The 19,282-nt window shown below is 41.1% G+C and overlaps 1 protein-coding gene across 11 annotated transcripts in view; it reads left to right on the top strand.

The window, feature by feature from the left end:
• The window catches only part of PRKAG2 (protein kinase AMP-activated non-catalytic subunit gamma 2), a 329,233-nt gene that overhangs the window by 296,822 nt on the left and 13,129 nt on the right, over window positions 1-19,282 (top strand). For all 11 annotated transcript variants that reach the window (XM_054493712.2, XM_054493711.2, XM_054493718.2 and 8 more), the window contains 4 exons: window positions 12,057-12,138; window positions 13,561-13,619; window positions 15,820-15,865; window positions 18,319-18,373. In XM_054493712.2, coding sequence (XP_054349687.1) covers window positions 12,057-12,138; window positions 13,561-13,619; window positions 15,820-15,865; window positions 18,319-18,373 — 242 coding nt within the window. The remainder of the gene's footprint in view (window positions 1-12,056; window positions 12,139-13,560; window positions 13,620-15,819; window positions 15,866-18,318; window positions 18,374-19,282) is intronic.

Raw genomic sequence — 19,282 nt, 5'->3', positions numbered from 1 at the left:
AATCAGATCTTGTGAGACTTATTCACTATCATGAGAACAGCACGGGAAGGACTCCCCCCATGATTCAGTTACCTCCCACTGGGTCCCTCCCATGACACGTGGGAATTATGGGAACTTCAATTCAAGATGAGATTTGGGTGGGGACACAGCCAAACCACATCGGTTAGTGATTCCAAAAGATGACACCTCGAGAATTGTGAGAGGCCCAAAAATAAATAAAATTGCATAATGGAATTCTCACACCCTAGGATTGGGGGGGAAGCATTAGGAATGATCTAGGCTTTTCCTCACAGTGGCAATGTGACTTCTTTTAGCAACACTCTACAAATGATAGCTTTTTTTTTTAACAAGTGTTTTATTTTATGTGTTTTAGATGTACAGAAACATGGCAAAGCTAGTGCAGAGAGTTTGCATATACCATATACCCCACACCCAGTTGAATTTTGACATCTTGCATTAGTGTGGTCTATATTTGTCCCAGTTAATGAACCAATATTGATACATGATTATTTGCTAAAGTCCATGCTTTTTTCAGATTTCCTTAGTTTTTACATAATGCCGTTTTCTGTTGGAGGATCCCATCTAGGTTACCCCATCACGTCTCGTCATCATGCCTCCTTAGGTGGGACAGCTTCTCAGACAGACACTCCCTGTGTTTGACACCTTGACTGTTTTGAGGAGTGTCGGTCAGGTATTTTCCAGAATGCCCTCTACTGAGATTTGCATGATGATTTATCATGATTAGACTGGGAATGTGGCTTTGGAGGAGGAAGACCAGAAAGAGGTAAAGTGCCCTTTTCATCACACTGTCTCCAGGGCGCTTACTGCCTGTGTGACTTACCACTCTCCATTACCTGGCTGAGGTGTGCCGGGTTTTTCCACCACGAGATTCTTCTTCTTCCTCCTTTCCATGCCATAGTCCCAACAAGGAAGTCACCACGTACAGCCCACACTTAGCCATGGGGAGTGACACTTCACCTCTGTGAGGGCTGAGCAGCTACATGAGTTAGTTGGGATTTTTCTGCAAGGGAGATGTCTCTTCTCCATCTGTCTATTTATTCGGTCATCTATTTCAGTATGGATTTATGGATATTTATTTTATACTTTGGGTTATAATCCAGAACAACTTCATTTTGTTCTTTACATTATTCCAGGCAATGTGATTTTGAATAATGCCAACAAAAAAACAAGCAAGTATCCAAATAAGTGTCTGTTTGCCAAGCATTATTTTTTCTTTTGAGACAGAGTCTCGCTGTGTCGCCCAGGCTGGAGTGCAGTGGCGCGATCTCGGCTCACTTGAAGCGATTCTCCCACCTCAGTCTCCTGAGAAGCTAGGATTACAGGCGGGCACCACCACGCCTGGCTAATTTTTGTATTTTTAGTAAAGGCTTGGTTTCACCATGTTGGCCAGGCTGGTCTCGAACTCCTGACCTCAAGTGATCCGCCCACCTTGAAGAATGAGTAGAGAATATAGAATGCAGAGCACACGATCAAAAGTAAAGTAAAAGGAGAGCTTGAATAGGAGGGAGCTGCCCTGGACAATCCTAGTTTAGTGTTAAAATTAAGAGGCACAAAGGGAAGGGGCACTTGATTATTTTAAAAGCAGGAAGGAAAGAGAAGCCCCGGTCCTATTGTTCCAGGCTGATGCTGCTGATGTCAATAAAGAGAAAACAGAACTGTTCAGCTCAAATTGTACTTTGTTCATTATCAAGGAAAATGATCTTCGAAGTGGAAGAGGTAAAGTAATAGTGATTCGAAGAAACTAAAGCCCACAATAGTTGCGGAGAGCACCTGTCGGCACGAACCACGTCTCATTTCTGATCCAGATGAATCACGTTCTAGCATTAAAGGGAACTTACAAAGGAGATTCCTAACCTGTTCATGATATTGGAGGAATTGTGGAGAAGAGGTCTGATTTCGGAGGCCAGAGATAAAAGGAAAGAGCAGATAGATTTCTCAAAAAGCAGAGGCTGGGGAATGTGGTATCAATCCCAGCTGAGATTTATGAATGAATGGAATCGGTCATGAATTGACCAAAAAAAAATTTACAGGAGATTCACCTGCCTTTCTTTTGTAGCTGTTGCATAGATGGCCGTGCCACGACAGGCACGTCTGGATTCCAGCTAGACTAGGCTGGCAGAGCCTGGCACAAGGTCCCAGAGGATGAGATGCAGAGCTGCAGCTTGGCAGCCAGGCAAATCAATTAATATTTAAATCTCAGTCAACACCTGGAGCAAGATTTCTAATTGTGTTGGATGCCTCTCGTGGGCCATTTCCAAATCCACTCACATCAACTCATAGTCCAGCACTCCTCACTCTGTGCAGGGGCAGTGGGACAGCCCTCAGCTCAGGACCATGCCATGTGCCCCAGCTTCCTCTGCCAGGGGAGGATAGAAGCTAGCAGCTACATGCAGTCCTAGGAAGATCCCGCTGGCATCAGCATCAGTGGGCCCTGCGGCGGCGGCTCAGGAACGCGTCCTGTGCTGACTCATCCGCCCACCCGTCTCCTTCCTCCCTTCCTGTACTTCTGCTCCCTGGCATCACATTCCCAAATACACTCTGCCTTCTGGGGAGCCCCAGCTGAGAAACTGGGGGTATGCCAGAGCATTCTTGTGCCCCACAGTCTTCAGCTTTGGAACGATGACTTGAATATTGATTTCATTGATGGCATCGTCTAATTTACAGGTGACTTGAAACCGGGTGGGACAGCTGATAATAATCGAAATGCAGAAAGATTCCTCAGTAGGCAAAATTTATACATAGGATCACTTGATATGGCATCAAGGACAGAAGAAATGAGAGCATGTGAATATTCTAGAAAAGATGAAAACGGGCTGAGAACAGGGAGGGAGAATGGCAGGCCCTGCCACACACGGGCTCATGCTCGGGAATGTGCTGGAGCAGAGCAGACTAGTGGCTGAGAGTTTTTCAAAGCACATATTAATAATATCTGTCAAGTGGTACCAAAAAAAACTGACAATAAAGACATATTCTCTTGCTCCTGTGCCTTAGTCTTGTCATATTCCACAGAAACAACCTGTTGAGCCATCGAACCAAACGCACTGAGTCCATAAAACCTCCCAAGAAAAGATGCATGGGAATGTATTACTTGAAATTTTATATATCGCTTACATTCAACCTGTAGACTGCTATGTCTAGAATTCCATAACAGAAATCATTTTTATTAAGAATTTTGAAGGTACTAATATCATTCCATTCCTTCTAGCTACCAGTGCTGATCAAGAGAAATTTGATGTTTTTTTAAAATCCCCAGCCTTTGTATGTGATTTTATTTTTCTCCTCTGAAGCTTTTGTGGCTCTCGCTTTCTACCTGGTACCCTAAAATTCCATCATCATGTGTCTTGTGGTCAGTTCATGGTGCTAGGCAGGTGATGTCCCGCTGGAACCTGACACTCCTAGTATCCAGTTCTCTAGTCCTTGCATTGTTTCTTTTTTTAAATTATTTATTTATTTTAGAGATAGGGTTTCACTGTGTTACCCAGGCTGGAGTATGGTAGTGCAGTCACAGCCCACTGCAGCCCCCAGTTCCTGGGCTCAAGCGATCCTCCTGCCACAGCCTTCCAAGTAGCTGAGACTACAGGCATGCACCACCACATTCAGTTAATTATTTTATTTTTTTGTAGAGGCAGGGTTTCGCTATGTTGCCCGGATGGGTCTTGAACCCCTAGGCTCAAGCAATCCTCAGCACTGTGGCCTCCCAGAGCCACTGCGCCTAGCCTTCCTTGCGTTCTTTCCTCAATCATTTTCTTCCCAGTGTTTGCTTTTCTCCGGAACTTCAGTGAGCAGCTCTGAGATCCCCTGAGTTGATCTTTAATATTCTTTTCCCTTCCTTTTTTCAATTTTTCTTTTTCTTCCACTTTTTGGAAGATTTTTCTTTCCTAACCCTTCTAGTGAGATCTGTATAAAACTGGGACTTGTGTGACTTCAGCGTTCAAGGCCCTGTCAGATGGCTGCCCATTCATTCATAATTAAGAGTGACTGCTAACAGTTGGCATGGACACACCGAGTTCACAGGTGGGCTTCTTGCTTGGTGGGCTTCGCTGAAGAGCAGTAGGCCAGCCATCTTTTTCATTGGAGGCCCCATGTTCCTGTCTGTCTGTTTTATTTCTGGAGCAGTTCATTTCCTCCAGAAAACAGTCCTTCCATGGCAATGGTGGGCAGCTGTTCCTCTGAAGTCGAAGGAGTACTGGGGCTTGGAGGGGCACGGAAGATGAGTTCAGGGAGGAAGGAGTCATGCAGCTGGCAAGGGAGGCCTGGGCCTGGACGGAGAAGAGTCTCGAAGACCGTATTTCAGAAGCTGGACCCTTCTTGACGCGGTAGATATCAGCATTAATTTTAAAAGCTTCACAATCAACTTAGTTACTGAAAATCAGAGTGAAGCTGTGTAGAAAGCAGTGAGGCATCAGAGGAACCAGCTTCCCATTCTGGGGAACACAGGTGTGCTCCTTGGTATAGACTGCCAGAGTCTCTTAGAGCAGCTCGGTCCTGCTCACTATTCTAAAAACTTATCTATGAACATTTTATTTCCCATATTTTCTTATCTAATTATCACATTTGCTTTGAAATGTGTTGAAAATCCTATTAAAATGTAAATTTTAAAATTAATCATAGTTTGAGCAAATTGCATATCAGTTAAAAGGAAACAAATTTTCAAAGGTACTCAAGACCCCTGAGAGGTTACTTCCTGCAAATTAGAACTAGATTGTGTTAGTCCTCTTTGTATCCTGTTTATTGGTTAATTGGAACACCCTGTGCCATCTGTAATTATGGAGAATTTTCCAAGTATGATTTTAAATTGCTTTGTAAACAGCTCCATGCACGTGTTCTTAAGAAAGCCAAGTTTTAGAAGGCTTCGTTATTGCGAAGAAGGTCGGCAAAACCACAGAAGCGTCAGGCCCTTCCCGAGCTCGCCCAGGACACTGCTCTTTAATGCATTGTACGAGTATGATGTCCATTTAGAATATTATATGAGATCTCCGAAGGATGGAATTGAGACTTCCTCAGTGACCTGCGGACAGGTCAACAGTGTATGTGGATGAAATTAAAAGAATAAATCTTTCATCCCAGCACTTTGGGAGGCTGAAGCAGGAGGATCACTTGAGGCCTAGAGTTTGAGACCAGCCCGGGTAACATGGCAAGACCCCATCTCTACAAAAAGATTTAAAAACTAGCCAAGCATGGTGGCATATGCCTGTGATCCCACATACTCAGGAGGCTGAGGCAGAAGGATCACTTGAGCCTACGAGGTTGAGGCTGCAGTGAGCTGTGATCATACCACTATATTCGAGCCTGGGCAACAGAGGAAGACCCTGTCTCCAAAATGAAAAAAAGAATAAATTTCTGTTGGCTTCTGGTTTGGTCAGTATAGGGTGGAAATTTTAAGCATTTGTTCTTCTTGGCTGTTAGTGCTGAGTACTATACTGAACATCTTCAAATACTAGCCCATTCAGTCCACACCCTACGCCTGTGAGGAAATATCCATTAGCCCCATTTTATAACAGAATGTTGAGGCTCACAGAGGGTTCAGTGACTGAGCGGACACCGCACAGCTGGCAGGGGCCAAGGAGCCCACGAGAAAGCCTTGGTGCCTGAGGCCATCAGGAGAACGAAGTGAGCTGCTGTGCTTGTGATTTCAGTTTGAGAATTGAAGCAGTGTCCCTGTTCTGTAGAGATAACATATTTTATGTGGAAAACGAGAAGTTGAAGTCCAGTAGGTGTAGCACCTTAGCTCATTGACAAGAAGTGGGATGGCCTCTGTTTTTTTTGTTTGTTTGTTTGTTTGCTTTTTGAGACGGAGTCTCGCTCTGTCACCCAGGCTATAGTGCGGTGGCGCGATCTCGGCTCACTGCAAGCTCCGTCTCCCGGGTTCACGCCATTCTCCTGTCTCAGCCACGGGATGGCCTCTTAATTCACTCCACGTGCTTCCGTGAGCCTTAGTTGTTTTACCTTCTGTTGCAGAAGAGATACTACTTTTCACATTAAATTCTTAACATTCTCTTTGCCATTGAACTGCTGCTTCACTGGGGCTTTTCTCTCTATAAACCTTGCCATTGGGCTGGGTGAGGTGGCTTACCCCTGGAATCTCAGCACTTTGGGAGGCAGAGGCAGGAGGATCACTTGAGTTCAGGAGTTCAAACCAGCCTGGGCAACATAGCCAGACCCTGTCTCTACAAAAAATAACAAAAAGCTGGCTGTGATGGTGTGCACCTGTCGTCCCAGCTACTCAGGAGGCTGAGGTGGGAGAATCACTTGAACTCAGGAGGTTGAGACTGCAGTGAACCATGTTCCTGCCACTGCACTCCAGCCTGAGCAACAGAGCGAGACCCTGTCATTCATACGTACATACGTACATCGATCCCTCTATTGGACCGATACTGTCTGAAATTAATTAATTCCTCCCCGCATCCCTCCATCCCTCGTTGCCATTGACCACGCAGCATCAGTGTCTTTCATCTCAGAATTAACTTGGTTCAGCACGCGTGATCAGTTTCTAACGTCTGTGTTATTACCCTGTATGGTTTCCCATGCATGTATTTGCCACCTTAAGAATTGGTGTTATGCAGTTATTCCCTGTTTGTGTTGTTCACAGTGGCCTCACTGTAAACAGTATCTGCAGCATTTTGGGGGCTAAACGCTTTCGTAGCAGATTAGTCTGAGAATTTATCAGGGGAAGCAGGATTTTTTTTCTGAGTCTGAAGTAATAGTCATCATATTTGAGTGTTAAAATTAAACCCCTGCTTTTGTTGGTATCATTCTTTTAAATTTGAGGTGTCATGAGGCTCACTATAGTGTAAAAATGTCCATTAAATCTGTTGGATCTATATGTGATCATTTGTACAAGGTGTAAACATTAAATATCAAAATATTCACAAACTAAGCTAATAGCAATGTTTATTCTTGGGTTTTTTAAATTATTACACTATTTGACCAGAGATTTTTGTGTGTAGATGTCCACTGTGCTCAGTCATTTATGTCTTGAAGCTGGATACAGTAGTCTCTTCCAGAAGCTTCTAGAAATGTGTCCACTAAAGGAAGCCCTCTTATTTGGCTCTCACATGGTCTCATCTATGGTTTAGATCCATTGAGCTCATTGGCCCTTGTTAGAGAAAGGCAGTCCTTGATAGGATCCTAGGACTCAGGTCATATACGAGGTTTGTTTACTTTCTATATTGACAATTGCAATTAAGCCATACAATAAATGCCTAGAATAGCATTTAATTACTGTTTAGTCCATTTTCATTTCATACAATTACTGCTGTAGTTAGGTTTGTCTGCCATTCTGTTATGTGTTTTTTATTTTTTCTATTGTTCTTTTATTCCTTCTTATCTTCACTCTATTTAACAAACTGTTTAACCCATTTTTCTCCTCTGCTAGCTTTTTAGTTATACATACTTTTTTCATTTTTGTGGGTACATAGTATGTGTATATACTTACGGGGCGCATGAAATATTTTGATACAGGCATACAATGTGTAATAATCACATCAGGATAAATGGGGTGTCCATAACCTCAAGCATTTATCATTTCTTTACATTATATACACCCCAATTATTGGTTATTTTTAAATGTACAATAGATTATTGTTGACTGTAGTCACCCTGTTGTGCCATCAAATACTAGATCATATTCATTCTATCTAACTGTATTTTTTTATCCATGAACTATCCCTACTTCCTCCCCCACCCACCCCCACTACCCTTCCCAGCCTGTGGTAACCATCATTCTACTCTCTATCTCCATGAATTCAGTTGTTTTAATTTTTAGCTCCCACAAGTGAATGACAACATGTGAACTTAGTTATACATTCTTTTGTTAATCTTTCAGAGGCTATCTTACAGATTACATAGCATCTTTGACTTACTACTTTCCATCTTTTAATAATAATTTTACCATGTCCCAAACAATGCAAAAAATGTATACAAAAGTTAAACCCTCTCCTACCCTATGTGCTATTTAGCTATGAATCCACAGGATATCATTACTCTGGCTTTACGCAGTATTGATTTATGTTTACCTACATCTCTGCCCTCTCCCATGTTCTTTGTTCCCTCCTATGGTTCTGTGTAGGTCTAGAAGCTTTCCTTCAGTGCAAAGGACTCCCTTAAGTATTTCTTTTTTATTTTTTTGAGACAGAGTCTTGCTCTGTCACCCAGGCTGGAGTACAGTGGCATGGTCTCAGCTCATTGCAACCTCCACCTCCTGGGATCAAGCGATTCTCCTGCCTCAGCCTCCCAAGTAGCTGGGATTACAGGCGCTCACCACCACACCCGACTAATTTTTGTATTTTTGGTAGAGACGGGGTTTTTTCACCATGTTGGCCAGGCTGGTCTTGAACTCCTGACCGTAAGTGATCCCCCCACCTTGGCCTCCCAAAGTGCTGGGATTACAGGCATGAGCCACCACGCCCACCCTCCCTTAAGTATTTCTTAATGCTGGTTGGTTGGTGACAATTTTCCTTGCTTTTTTTTAATCCGAAAAACCTTACTTTGCCAATCCTTTTTGAAGGATATGTTCACTGGATATATGCTCTAACCTAGCTTGGCAGGTTTTTTATTTTAGCATCTTAAAGTTTTCTTTTTCTTGTCTTCTGACTTTTATAGTTTCTGCTGGAAAGTCAGCCGTCAGCCTGCTTGTTACCCTTTTGAAAGCCAGTGTGTCTTTTTCCCCTCTAGCTGATTTTCCCTTTACCTTTGGTTTTTAGCATCTTGTCTATGATGTGCTTAGGTGTGGTTTTTTTTATGTTTGTCTTACCTAGGATTTGTTTGATTCTTCTTGATAAATTTCAGCTTCTTGTTGAAATTCACCTGTGTGCAGTTGATGTGGGAAATGCCCTCAGAAAAATTCCAGAATGAAGGTAGTGCTCAGTGCACAGCCTTCTTTTCTTTCAAGAATTGTAGCTCCCAGAATCCACCCCGTGTTGATGCACTCCAGGGCCCTCAAATAGTGTTTCCTGTCTTTTGTACAACTTGGATAGTTGTTTTCAACTATTTCATTATGCCAAACTCAGAACTTTCTGGAATAGCTTTTCAATAGCTATGGCTACTTAGGGTTTCATGAATGATCCTCATGAATGTTTTTAACATTTATTTTCTCTGCTAAATCTGTCATTTTGAAGAAAAGAGTAAGCAATTTGTGCTTTTAAAAGATGCCCCTGGCCAGATGCAGTGGTTCATGCCTGTAATCCTAACACTTTGGGAGGCCAAGGCAGGAGGATCACTTAAGCCCAGGAGTTTGAGACCAGTCTGGGCAACATAGCAAGATCCTGCCTCTGCAAGAAAAAAAATTATCTGGACATGGTGGCATGTGCCTGTGGTCCCAGCTACTTGGAAGGCTGAGGTGGGAGAATCACTTGAGCCTGGTGGGGGCAGCGGGGAGGGGTGCAGTGAGGAAACAATGAGCCAAGGTCACACCACTGTACTTCAGCCTGGGTGACAAAGTGAGACCCTGTCTCCAAAAAAAATAAATAAATACAAATAAAACATTAAAGGTGCCCCCATTCCCATTCTATTCCAACCAGTTTAGAAAAGCAAACTTACCAGATATTCAGTGTGTTTTAAAATCTATTTACATGTGACATTTCCACTATATTCTTCTATAATGTATTCTAGGACCACAATCAGAGATGCCCAGGGTACAAATAGCAAACCGTTCAAATGGGCACACCTTTCCTGGATGCCATTTAGTTACAAAAACAGTGTATTTTGGTGCCTTTTTGATAAAGGTGTGATTCAGAAACAGTTCATGAGTTTCTGGATGCCGCTCAGTTACTGTTGCTCTCCCACATCACTGGGTTGGCTCTGCTCATTTCCTTGTCTTCATTCTCTTGTAGTTCATTTGACTAATGTATAGAATCCCTGCTATATTCAGGACTCAGCGCTGGGCGGGTTAAAATAAATGCATGAAATAATTGATGAGCTCCCTCGACGTACCAGTAGTCCCTGTATTCTTGTGTAGGTGAACTAGGTACATGCATGAGCAGTTCCACATAAGGCAAAATGTATCACAATAAAGGAAGAAATAAGTACTAAGTTATTAGTCCTAAAGTCGTCTGCTCTAGGTTCATGCAGTTGTTTTCATTAGTAAGTTAACAAGGATTTTGTTTGTTTTGTTTGTTCATTTGTTTGTTTGTTTGAGACAGAGTCTCACTCTTCACTCAGGCTGGAGTACAGTGGCGTGTTCTCGGCTCACTACAGCCTCCACTTCCCAGGTTCAAGCGATTCTTGGGCCTCAGCCTCCTGAGTAGCTGGGATTACAGGTGTGTGCCACCATGCCCAGCTAATTTTTGTAGTTTTAGTGGAGATGAGGTTTTACCATGTTAGCCAGGCTGGTCTCGAATTCCTGGCCTCAAGTGATCTGCCCATCTCGGGTGGCCTCCCAGAGTGCTAGGATTACAGGCGTGGGCCACTGTGCCCGGCCAAAAAGGTTTTTTTTTTAAGTAGTGTGTGAGAAGAGAATAATTTACTTTTAGTTTAAAAAAAAAAAACCATACCATACCATAATGTAACACTTTTTTTTAAAGAAACATTTTACTATCCCAGCTTCTTAATATATCAGTTTAATTTTTTTTGCTTGTTTCTCATTGTTTCCATTTAAACACATATTTTTCTAAGTATCATAATGTATAATTTTACAGTTACATTTTTATTGTCATAGACCTTTCTTGATATAGTTATGAAAACATCATAGTTATGTTAATTATTATTTGGTTGTTTTCTCATTGGTATGCTAGTATTTGATAAGTTTTCTTTTGTTTGGGAGGTGGATTTTTTTTTCAGTTTTCAAGATTAGAAGTAATGTCACATGGAACATTGTTGATTCAGGAATCCCACTCCTAAAATAATTCAAAGAGAAAAAGCTGTTGCACAAGCAATATGAATACTTTGTGATTCTTGACACAAACTGTGTTAGAAAAAATATTTTCTCAGTGTTTGGTGCCACCAGTGGTTTTATAATAGCCCTTGTATTAGGAGCTGCAACTTTAAAATATTGGCTTATTTAGTATCTACAAATGATACTTTGTTTTAATTTGCATTTCTTGGGTTATTAATAAGGTTGGACATTTTCCCTGTACTTATTTGCTGTCTGCATTTAGAGGATCATTTTCAGCACTGAACTTTTGGTTATTAATAAATCTTCAAGTATGATACCTTATGGTATCCCAAAGGATATTTGTTATGAGTGTTAAGTGAGATACGATATGTTAGTGCCTGACCCATTTGTGTCTGGAAGGTATAAAATGCAAAAATATATTGTATCTTTCATACCTTTTTTTTTTTCTCAACCTTGGGAACTGAGAAAGTATGCTTGTTTGTCTCATTGAAAATACTAAAAATAAATTTTTATTTCAGGTAATTTGATACAACTTCAGTGTTTTCAGATGAATTAATAACCACATATAGGAGATATTAGACCCTGAAGTTTAATTCTTTTGTATGGTTTTAATTACATAAAGTATCTATGTGGACAAGAGTCTTCAGATACAATAGGAAAAAAAAATAGAAGTTAATTGCATTATTTCAATTTCAAAAAATAATTTCTAATCCCTCTATGCCTTTAGGTGTAATTCAAAAAGATTTTTGCTAATGTTAATAAATTCCATTATTTTTAGCTTATCAAACTTACAAAACTTATTGTGGAAGATAACTGATAAGACTTGGTCAAATATGTTAGTTAAGGGTATTTTTCTGGCCAGGTGCAGTGGCTCACGCCTGTAATCCCAACACTTTGGGAGGCCAAGGTGGGTGGATCACTTGAGGTCAGGAGTTCAAGACAAACCTAGCCAACATGGTGAAACCCTGTTTCTACCAAAAATACAAAAATTAGCCGGGCATGGTGGCACATGCCTGTCATCCCAGCTACTCGGGAGGCTGAGGTGAGAGAATCGATTGAGCCCAGGAAGTGGAGGTTGCTATGAGCCAAGATCGTGCCACTGCACTCCAGCCTGGGCAACAGAGTGAAATCTTGTCTCAAAAAAAAAAGGTATTTTTCTTCCTGGACTTTGAAAGTATGTTTTGTTTCTCCTCTTTTTCTTCAGGTTAAAAAGGCCTTCTTTGCTTTGGTAGCCAACGGTGTCCGAGCAGCGCCGCTGTGGGAGAGTAAAAAACAAAGTTTTGTAGGTAAGCAGTGTGGGCCTGAGGAAAATCCAAAATGGAAACGTTGAAAGCAGAAAACCTGAAGTATTTTAATAGATGCCGGTTTGAAATTCAACCTAGTAAACATGTGTCCAAGTTAAAGAACATTCTTGCTGGCAGGGCGCAGTGTCCCATGCCTGTAATCTCAGCACTTTGGGAGGCCAAGGCAGGGAGATCGCTTGAGCCCAGCAGTTCGAGGCCAGCCTGGGCAACATAGCAAGATCTCATCTCTACAAAAACATACAAAAATTAGCTACTCAGGAGGCCGAGGTGGGAGGATCACTTGAGCCCAGGAGGTCAAGGCCATGATCTCTGCACTGTACTCCAGCCTGGGTGACAGAGCGAGACCCTGTCAAAAAAAAAAAAAATCCTTGCCTTTACATACTGAGTAAGAAAGTGGACATGCTAGTAAGGTCCAAACACTGTTGTCCTTTTTTTCTTTTTTTCTTTTTTTTTTTTTTTTTTTGCGGCCTCATTGAGAACTCTACACACTGTTGTAACTTTTATGGAGCTTTTGTTGTTGTTGTTGAATTTCTTTTAATTTAGCAACTTTTTGGCTCTCTGAAGAGCTTATGTGTCTTTACCAGCCCAATGAACACACCCCACGTAGGACACCACAGTCAGATGTGAGCCAGCTGCCCCACTTTGGGCCACGCATGGCATTCTTGGGCCCCGCACTCATCTCACTGGTGCACACCTTTTTGACAGGGCAAATTAGATGCTGTAAACATGACTGATGTCTCTGCCAGACCATTGTTATACTGTTAAAACTGTTGTGTAACTTACAGCTATCTAAATGCCATTGTTACTTGTCTTATGAATCACAGCAGACAATGCCATTGTCTCTCTTAGTATTCTTCACGTTATTTTGAAATGATCGTTACGTCTGCTTCTAGGTTTTAATTTCGTCAGGGAAGAAGTTCATGTCTTTTTCATCCGTGTCATCCTAGTGTCTAGCACATCAAAAGCACTCAATAAATGGCAACTGTTTGTTAAAACCATTGTGTTTAGAATGCTTCTTGGGAAACAATCCAAGTGTCCAGAATTGTCACGTTTCTAAAGCTTACGGAATACTTTATCTTAAAGTATTTAAAATTATTTACATGTAACTGCAATTCTTTTTTCAAATTTGTATCAATTAATAAGTCTTCTCTCATCGATTTGCCAAATTCTGTGGTTAGTTCCGTAGTACTTACTGTCAGGTTTAATTTCAGCTAAATTTGTATATCCAGTTTGGTATACACAATTAACACATCAATAGTTTTAAATAATATATTAAACTCTGCTTGATATCTTCAAAGTATATTTTATAAGCTCTTCTAGTATATATTCTAGGCTCACTTGCCATTTGAAATTTTTAAAAATGTTTTCATAGTTTTATTTGTAACATATAATTCTTTGTTCCAGGAATGCTAACAATTACAGATTTCATAAATATACTACATAGATACTATAAATCACCTATGGTAAGTGGCACCAGTTCCTGTGTCAGTAGTTGGAGCTGTACGTATCTATGTATGTGTATAGGTATATGTATGTGTTTTAAGATTATTAATGTTTTTGGGTTTTTCTTTTTTGGTATGGAGTGCTGGTGGTGGTTGATTTTCCAAATATATATAACGTGCAGGGAACTTCAATATAAAATTATCTTTACCGTAAGTTATATGTATGAAACCTAAAGAAGGGATTCTCAGGAAAAATAGATTCTTTATTCAGCTTTCAGAATTCCTTGGCTTAGCAGAATTCTACATATTTATTAGCTAGACGTTCTGTAAGTTTTGCTTATCTCTGCGGGCCTGTTGATGTGGTAGAGCTTAATTCAGTTATCCCAGCAATTGCAGAACAAGAATTATATGTACTTTGTGATTTTAAAGAAGAAAAAATGAGTCATTAAAATAAAATAAATTCAGTTTTGACATTTTCCTGCTAATTAGGAAAAGACAGCTACTGGCTAATTTTAGTAGCAGAACTCTCTGGTCCCTGATACGATGGTTCTGGAAAGAACGTAGCTTAAAAACCGCTTTTGTCCTTCATCTAACTTTGTGATATCTGAGATTCGGCCTGCTTGGTCTTGTGTTTTTAGTTTCTGTTTGTTTGTTCATGAGGGTGGGGGAAGGACAGGATTGCGCACTCTATTTAACTAGTCCTATTCGGAGTACTTAAAAGGTATAAGTTAATTCAATTAATACTGCTTTATTCGTAATGCTCAGTATTATCCAATAATTCTTACGTAAAATACAAAAATGAGTTTCTTCATGAAACATGTTCTTGCCGGGCACAGTGGCTCACGCCTGTAATCCCAGCACTTTGGGAGGCCGAGGTAAGTGGATCACTTGAGGTCAGGAGTTCGAGACCAGCCTAGCCAACATAGTGAAACCCTGTCTCTACTAAAAATACAAAAATTAGCTGGGTGTGGCAGCAGGCACCTGCAATCCCAGCTACTCAGGAGGCTGAGGCACAAGAATCACTTGAACCCAGGAGGTGGAGGTTGCAGTGAGCCAATATCGCGCCACTGCACTACAGCCTGGACGACAGAGGGAGACTCCGTTTCCGAAAAACAAAACAAAACAAAATAAAGTACTCTTAGGAAGTTTTACCAAAGATTTTGTAAATATCCTGTATTTATTTCCCATGAAATGTATTATTTCTTCAATATTACCAATGCAAGTGAATACTGGCTTTCCTTATAATGGTCATATCTCTGCTTTTGAACTAGCAAAGTCAGCACAAGTATGATTTTTGAATAGATAGATTTCTATGAAATGCAGCAAATCTCATATAAGAAATCTCAGCAGTAGATTATGAAATCAAAATTGCAAAAAAGCAGTTATATCTAAATATGCAGCCCAAAGTTTTTCTTAATATCTGTAGATACAGGCCGGGCACAGTGGCTCACACCTATAGTCCCAGCACTTTGGGAAGCTGAGAAGGGTGGATCACTTGAGCCCAGGAGTTTGAGACCAGTGGGGCAACATGGTGAAACCCCATCTCTACAAAAAAAAAAAAACCCACAAAAATTAGCCAGGCATGGTGGTGTACATCTGTAGTCCAAGCTACTCAGGAGGCTGAGTTGAGAGGATTACTTAAGCCTGGGAGGTTGAGGCTGCAGTGATTCATGATTGCACTTGTGCACTCCAGCCTGGATGACAGAATGAGACCTTGTCTCAAAAAAAAAAAAAAAAAAACTTGCAGATACATTTTTTTCTCTATATCTCACCTCATTTTCCTTTTTTCTTTTTTTTTTTTTTTTTTTTTTTTTTTTGGAGACAGAGTCTTACTCTGTTGCCCAGGCTGGAATGCAGTGGTACCATCTCAGCTCACTGCAACCTCTGCCTCCCGGGTTCAAGCAATTCTCCTGCCTCAGCCTCCCGGGTAGCTGGGACTACGGGCACCCACCACTATGCCTGGCTAATTTTTGTATTTTTAGTACAGATGAGGGTTCACCATGTTGGCCAGGCTGGTCTCGAACTCCTGACCTCAGGTGATCTGCCCACCTTGGTCTCCCAAAGTGCTGAGATTACAGGCACGAGCAACCGCACCTGGCTGCCTTATTTTCTAATTGCAAATAGAAAATGCTATTATCAAAGCTATGTTTTGTTTCATTTTCCAAATATTTTTTGTATGTTGTATATGTATATTTATAAATAAGAATTTTTTTATTTGCAGGTACAGATTTATGAATTAGAGGAACATAAAATTGAAACATGGAGGGGTAAGCACTATTGGATGTTTAAAATCTTTTAGTATCGGGAAAGCTATGTTTAGTATGAAAAGTATGTTTTAATTTTGCAGATCCTTTTCTCTCTGCTCCATAAAATGTTATTTAAAACATTCTCTTTATTTCTATCTTAATTTTGATAGTATGCTACTGTACTAAAGCTGGACAATGTAAGTATTGTCCATTCTATTTATAGACATGTACAGGACACCTTCAGCAGGCAAGGCCTTATCCTAGGGCCAGGAATGTGAAGATGAATGAGCTAACCAAGCCCCACCTCGCTGCCCACAGTGGGGCCACCGTTCACTGCTAAATCTAACCCTCAGAGATTTGTCTTGGTGTTAAGAAATGCATCAGAGGCATGCCTAACTTGAACAAAAGCAAGCATCTGTTCTTATTTAAACCTAATAATTGTTTCTTTACAAATTGTGGAGAAACTTAGGAAAAATGAACCTCAAACTAGATGGTTTGGAGCAAATAGCATGGAAGTAATTTGAAGACCGTGTTCTTTTCTTTGTCACATTGACATTCACCCTGTAAAATCATGATACTCTTTTCTGCCATGGAACCGTTTCTTAAATTCGCATTTCATGATTGTGAAGGTGGTGTTCTCACTGACACTTGTCATGGTGGGTTGGTGGAGAGGACCGGGGTTGGGAATCAGGGCAGACCCAGTCTGTCTGCAACAGCAGAGCCTTTGTAGGGTGCTCAGGGAAACGCTGGTAGAAATGAAGCGACCAACTAAAGGAAAATTTTGAATTCAAAATTGAAGAGTTTGGTTCTATTTTTCCCATAATATGCTTGATAGGAGAAGCAACCTTTGTAACTGGCTGTGAAATCAGAGTACATCTTGGAGTACTCTGACACCCCCAGGGGCCCTTTCAAATCCAAACGATTTAGAAGTTTCACTGAGTGATGGATTTGGTTTATTACGGCTTTGACAAACCAACCTAAACAAATTTGGCATGGGATCTGTACGGCCTGTTGTGCAGTGATTGTGTAACACCAAGATAGATACTTCTTATCCAGTTCTACTGTACAAGTGCTGTTAGACCAAGGTTTAAGTATGTTTACATTTTGACATTACATGATATTTGGTAGTAATAATAATGCCAAAATATTCTTAAACGCCTTCTGTATAGAAACCTCGGTAAAGCAAGGCCGGGTGCGGTGGCTCACACCTGTAATCCCAGCACTTTGGGAGGCCAAAGCAGGTGGATCACTTGAGATCAGGAGTTCAAGACCAGCCTGACCAACATGGTGAAACCCCGCCTCTACTAAAAATACAAAATTAGAGCCGGGCGCGGTAGCTCACGCCTGTAATCCCAGCACTTTGGGAAGCCGAGGCGGGTGGATCACCTGAGGTCAGGAGTTCAAGACCAGCCTAGCCAACATGGTGAAACCCTGTCTCTACTAAAAATACAAAAAAGTAGCCAGGTGTGGTGGTGCGCACCTGTAATCCCAGCTACTCGGGAGGCTGAGGCAGGAGACTCGCTTGGGCCTAGGAGGCAGAGGTTGCAGCGAGCCAAGATGGTGCTGCTGCACTCCAGCCTGGGCGACAGAACAAAACTCCTTCTCAAAAAAAAAAAAAAAAAATTAGGCTGGGCACAGGGCCTCATGCCTGTAATCCCAGCACTTTGGGAGGCCGAAGTAGGTGGATCACCTGAGGTTAGGAGTGCGAGACCAGCCTGGCCAACATCATGAAACACCATCTCTACTTAAAAATACAAAAAAAATTAGCAGGGTGTGGTGACGTGCACCTTTAGTCCCAGCTATTTGGGAGGCTGAGGTGGGAGAATTGCTTGAACCCGGGAGGCAGAGATTGCAGTGAACCCAGATCATGCCACTGCACTCCAGCCTGAGCGACAGAGTGAGACTCTGTCTCAGAAAAAAAAAGAAACCTTGGAAAAGCAAATTAATTGCAGTTGATGTCTTCAGAAAAAAACACTTTTTATATGCTGGAAAGATGCCCACAATGCAGTAGGTTTTGAGCATCAATTTGGTAAAATAATACTTAAGAATATTTAAAGAACGAAGTTTGTTATAACTGATTTTATCTTATAACTTATGGAAATTGATTTTTTAAATTTCATAATTGCTTCATTTCTTGAGAGTAATGTGAACCTGGTAGCATTCTAGTGACCTCTGCTGGTATTGCTCTTTTATCAGATTTCTTTGTTTTTCCTGATTTTATAAACACTTACTGTCACATTGTTTTTTAATATTTAATTTTTCTTCAAATGCAACATCCTGAAAACAGTTTGGAAGTTGTTTAAAATAGCCATAACTGTAATTAACACAGGAGTTTTAGGCAAATTAAATTTCTTTTTATTTGAATTTTTAATCCTTCTAACTATTAACCGTAAACTGAAGGGTATTTGAATTTGTGTTATAACTGCAAACAGCAAATGTGTTACTAACTGCATATTTTCTTTCTATAAATACAGAGCTTTATTTACAAGAAACATTTAAGCCTTTAGTGAATATATCTCCAGATGCAAGGTAAACTTGTTTTTTGTTTCCTTTGAAAACATTCATTCAGATCTATGTGTTTTATCATCATGATAGAAAGAAAGAAACAAATAAACATGTTCTTCATTCCAAACAGGGCCCGCCTCCTTAATTCCAGCTACACTGTACGCATTCAGTAAATCTAGCAACACTACAAAAATCACAGCCATTGCTGGTGCTAAGGATTGATAATGGACTAGTAATAGGGTCATACTAAACCGTCATGAAGATCTCGGCCAATCTGGGGGGGCGTGTTGAAATTGCAGATTCCTGGGCTTTTACCCCTGACCTGCTAAATCAGGATAGGGCCCAGGAATACGCATTTAAACAACTCCCTTGGCAATTCTGCTCCACACTAGTGTTTAAACATCAGTGTATGTTAGATGTCAGTTCAGATGTGGTCAGAGCATGAGCTGCCTCCTGTGTAGTCGTCTGGCCCATCCTTTTTTATCCAAGCCTTCTTCTGGTTTGACTGTGATACATTTCCACATTTGTGTAAAAGCATCTTTCAAACTCAAATCCAGTACAGAGAAAAATTAAAATATTTATTTTCATTTTATTTCCAAGCCCTAACAAAAAGGTATAACAGCCTTCTTACTGGCAGTCCCAGGAGAGGGACCAAGTGGAACAGAAATGTTGGCCCTACAATATCTCCTAGCCAGGCCGGCCCGGGGTAGGGCCAGTTTGCCCACTCACCAATGCAGAGGGCTTGCTGCTACAGCCTTTGCTGTCTTGCTAATACGATGCATCTGTTTGCTTTTCTAAGGATTTAGGTTTCGTTGTCTTTCAAATAAAATAACTAAATACACTCTTTAAAAAAAAACTCCTCTTCCTGGCTGGGTGCAAGGGCTCATGCCTGTAATCCCAGCACTGTGGGAGGCCGTGATGGGTGGATCACTT

The sequence above is a fragment of the Pongo pygmaeus genome, chromosome 6, assembly GCF_028885625.2.
Source record: "Pongo pygmaeus isolate AG05252 chromosome 6, NHGRI_mPonPyg2-v2.0_pri, whole genome shotgun sequence".
In the NCBI taxonomy this organism is placed as follows: domain Eukaryota; kingdom Metazoa; phylum Chordata; class Mammalia; order Primates; family Hominidae; genus Pongo; species Pongo pygmaeus.
Note: the sequence above shows the minus strand (reverse complement) of the source record. Positions and strands in the feature narration are given on the sequence as shown.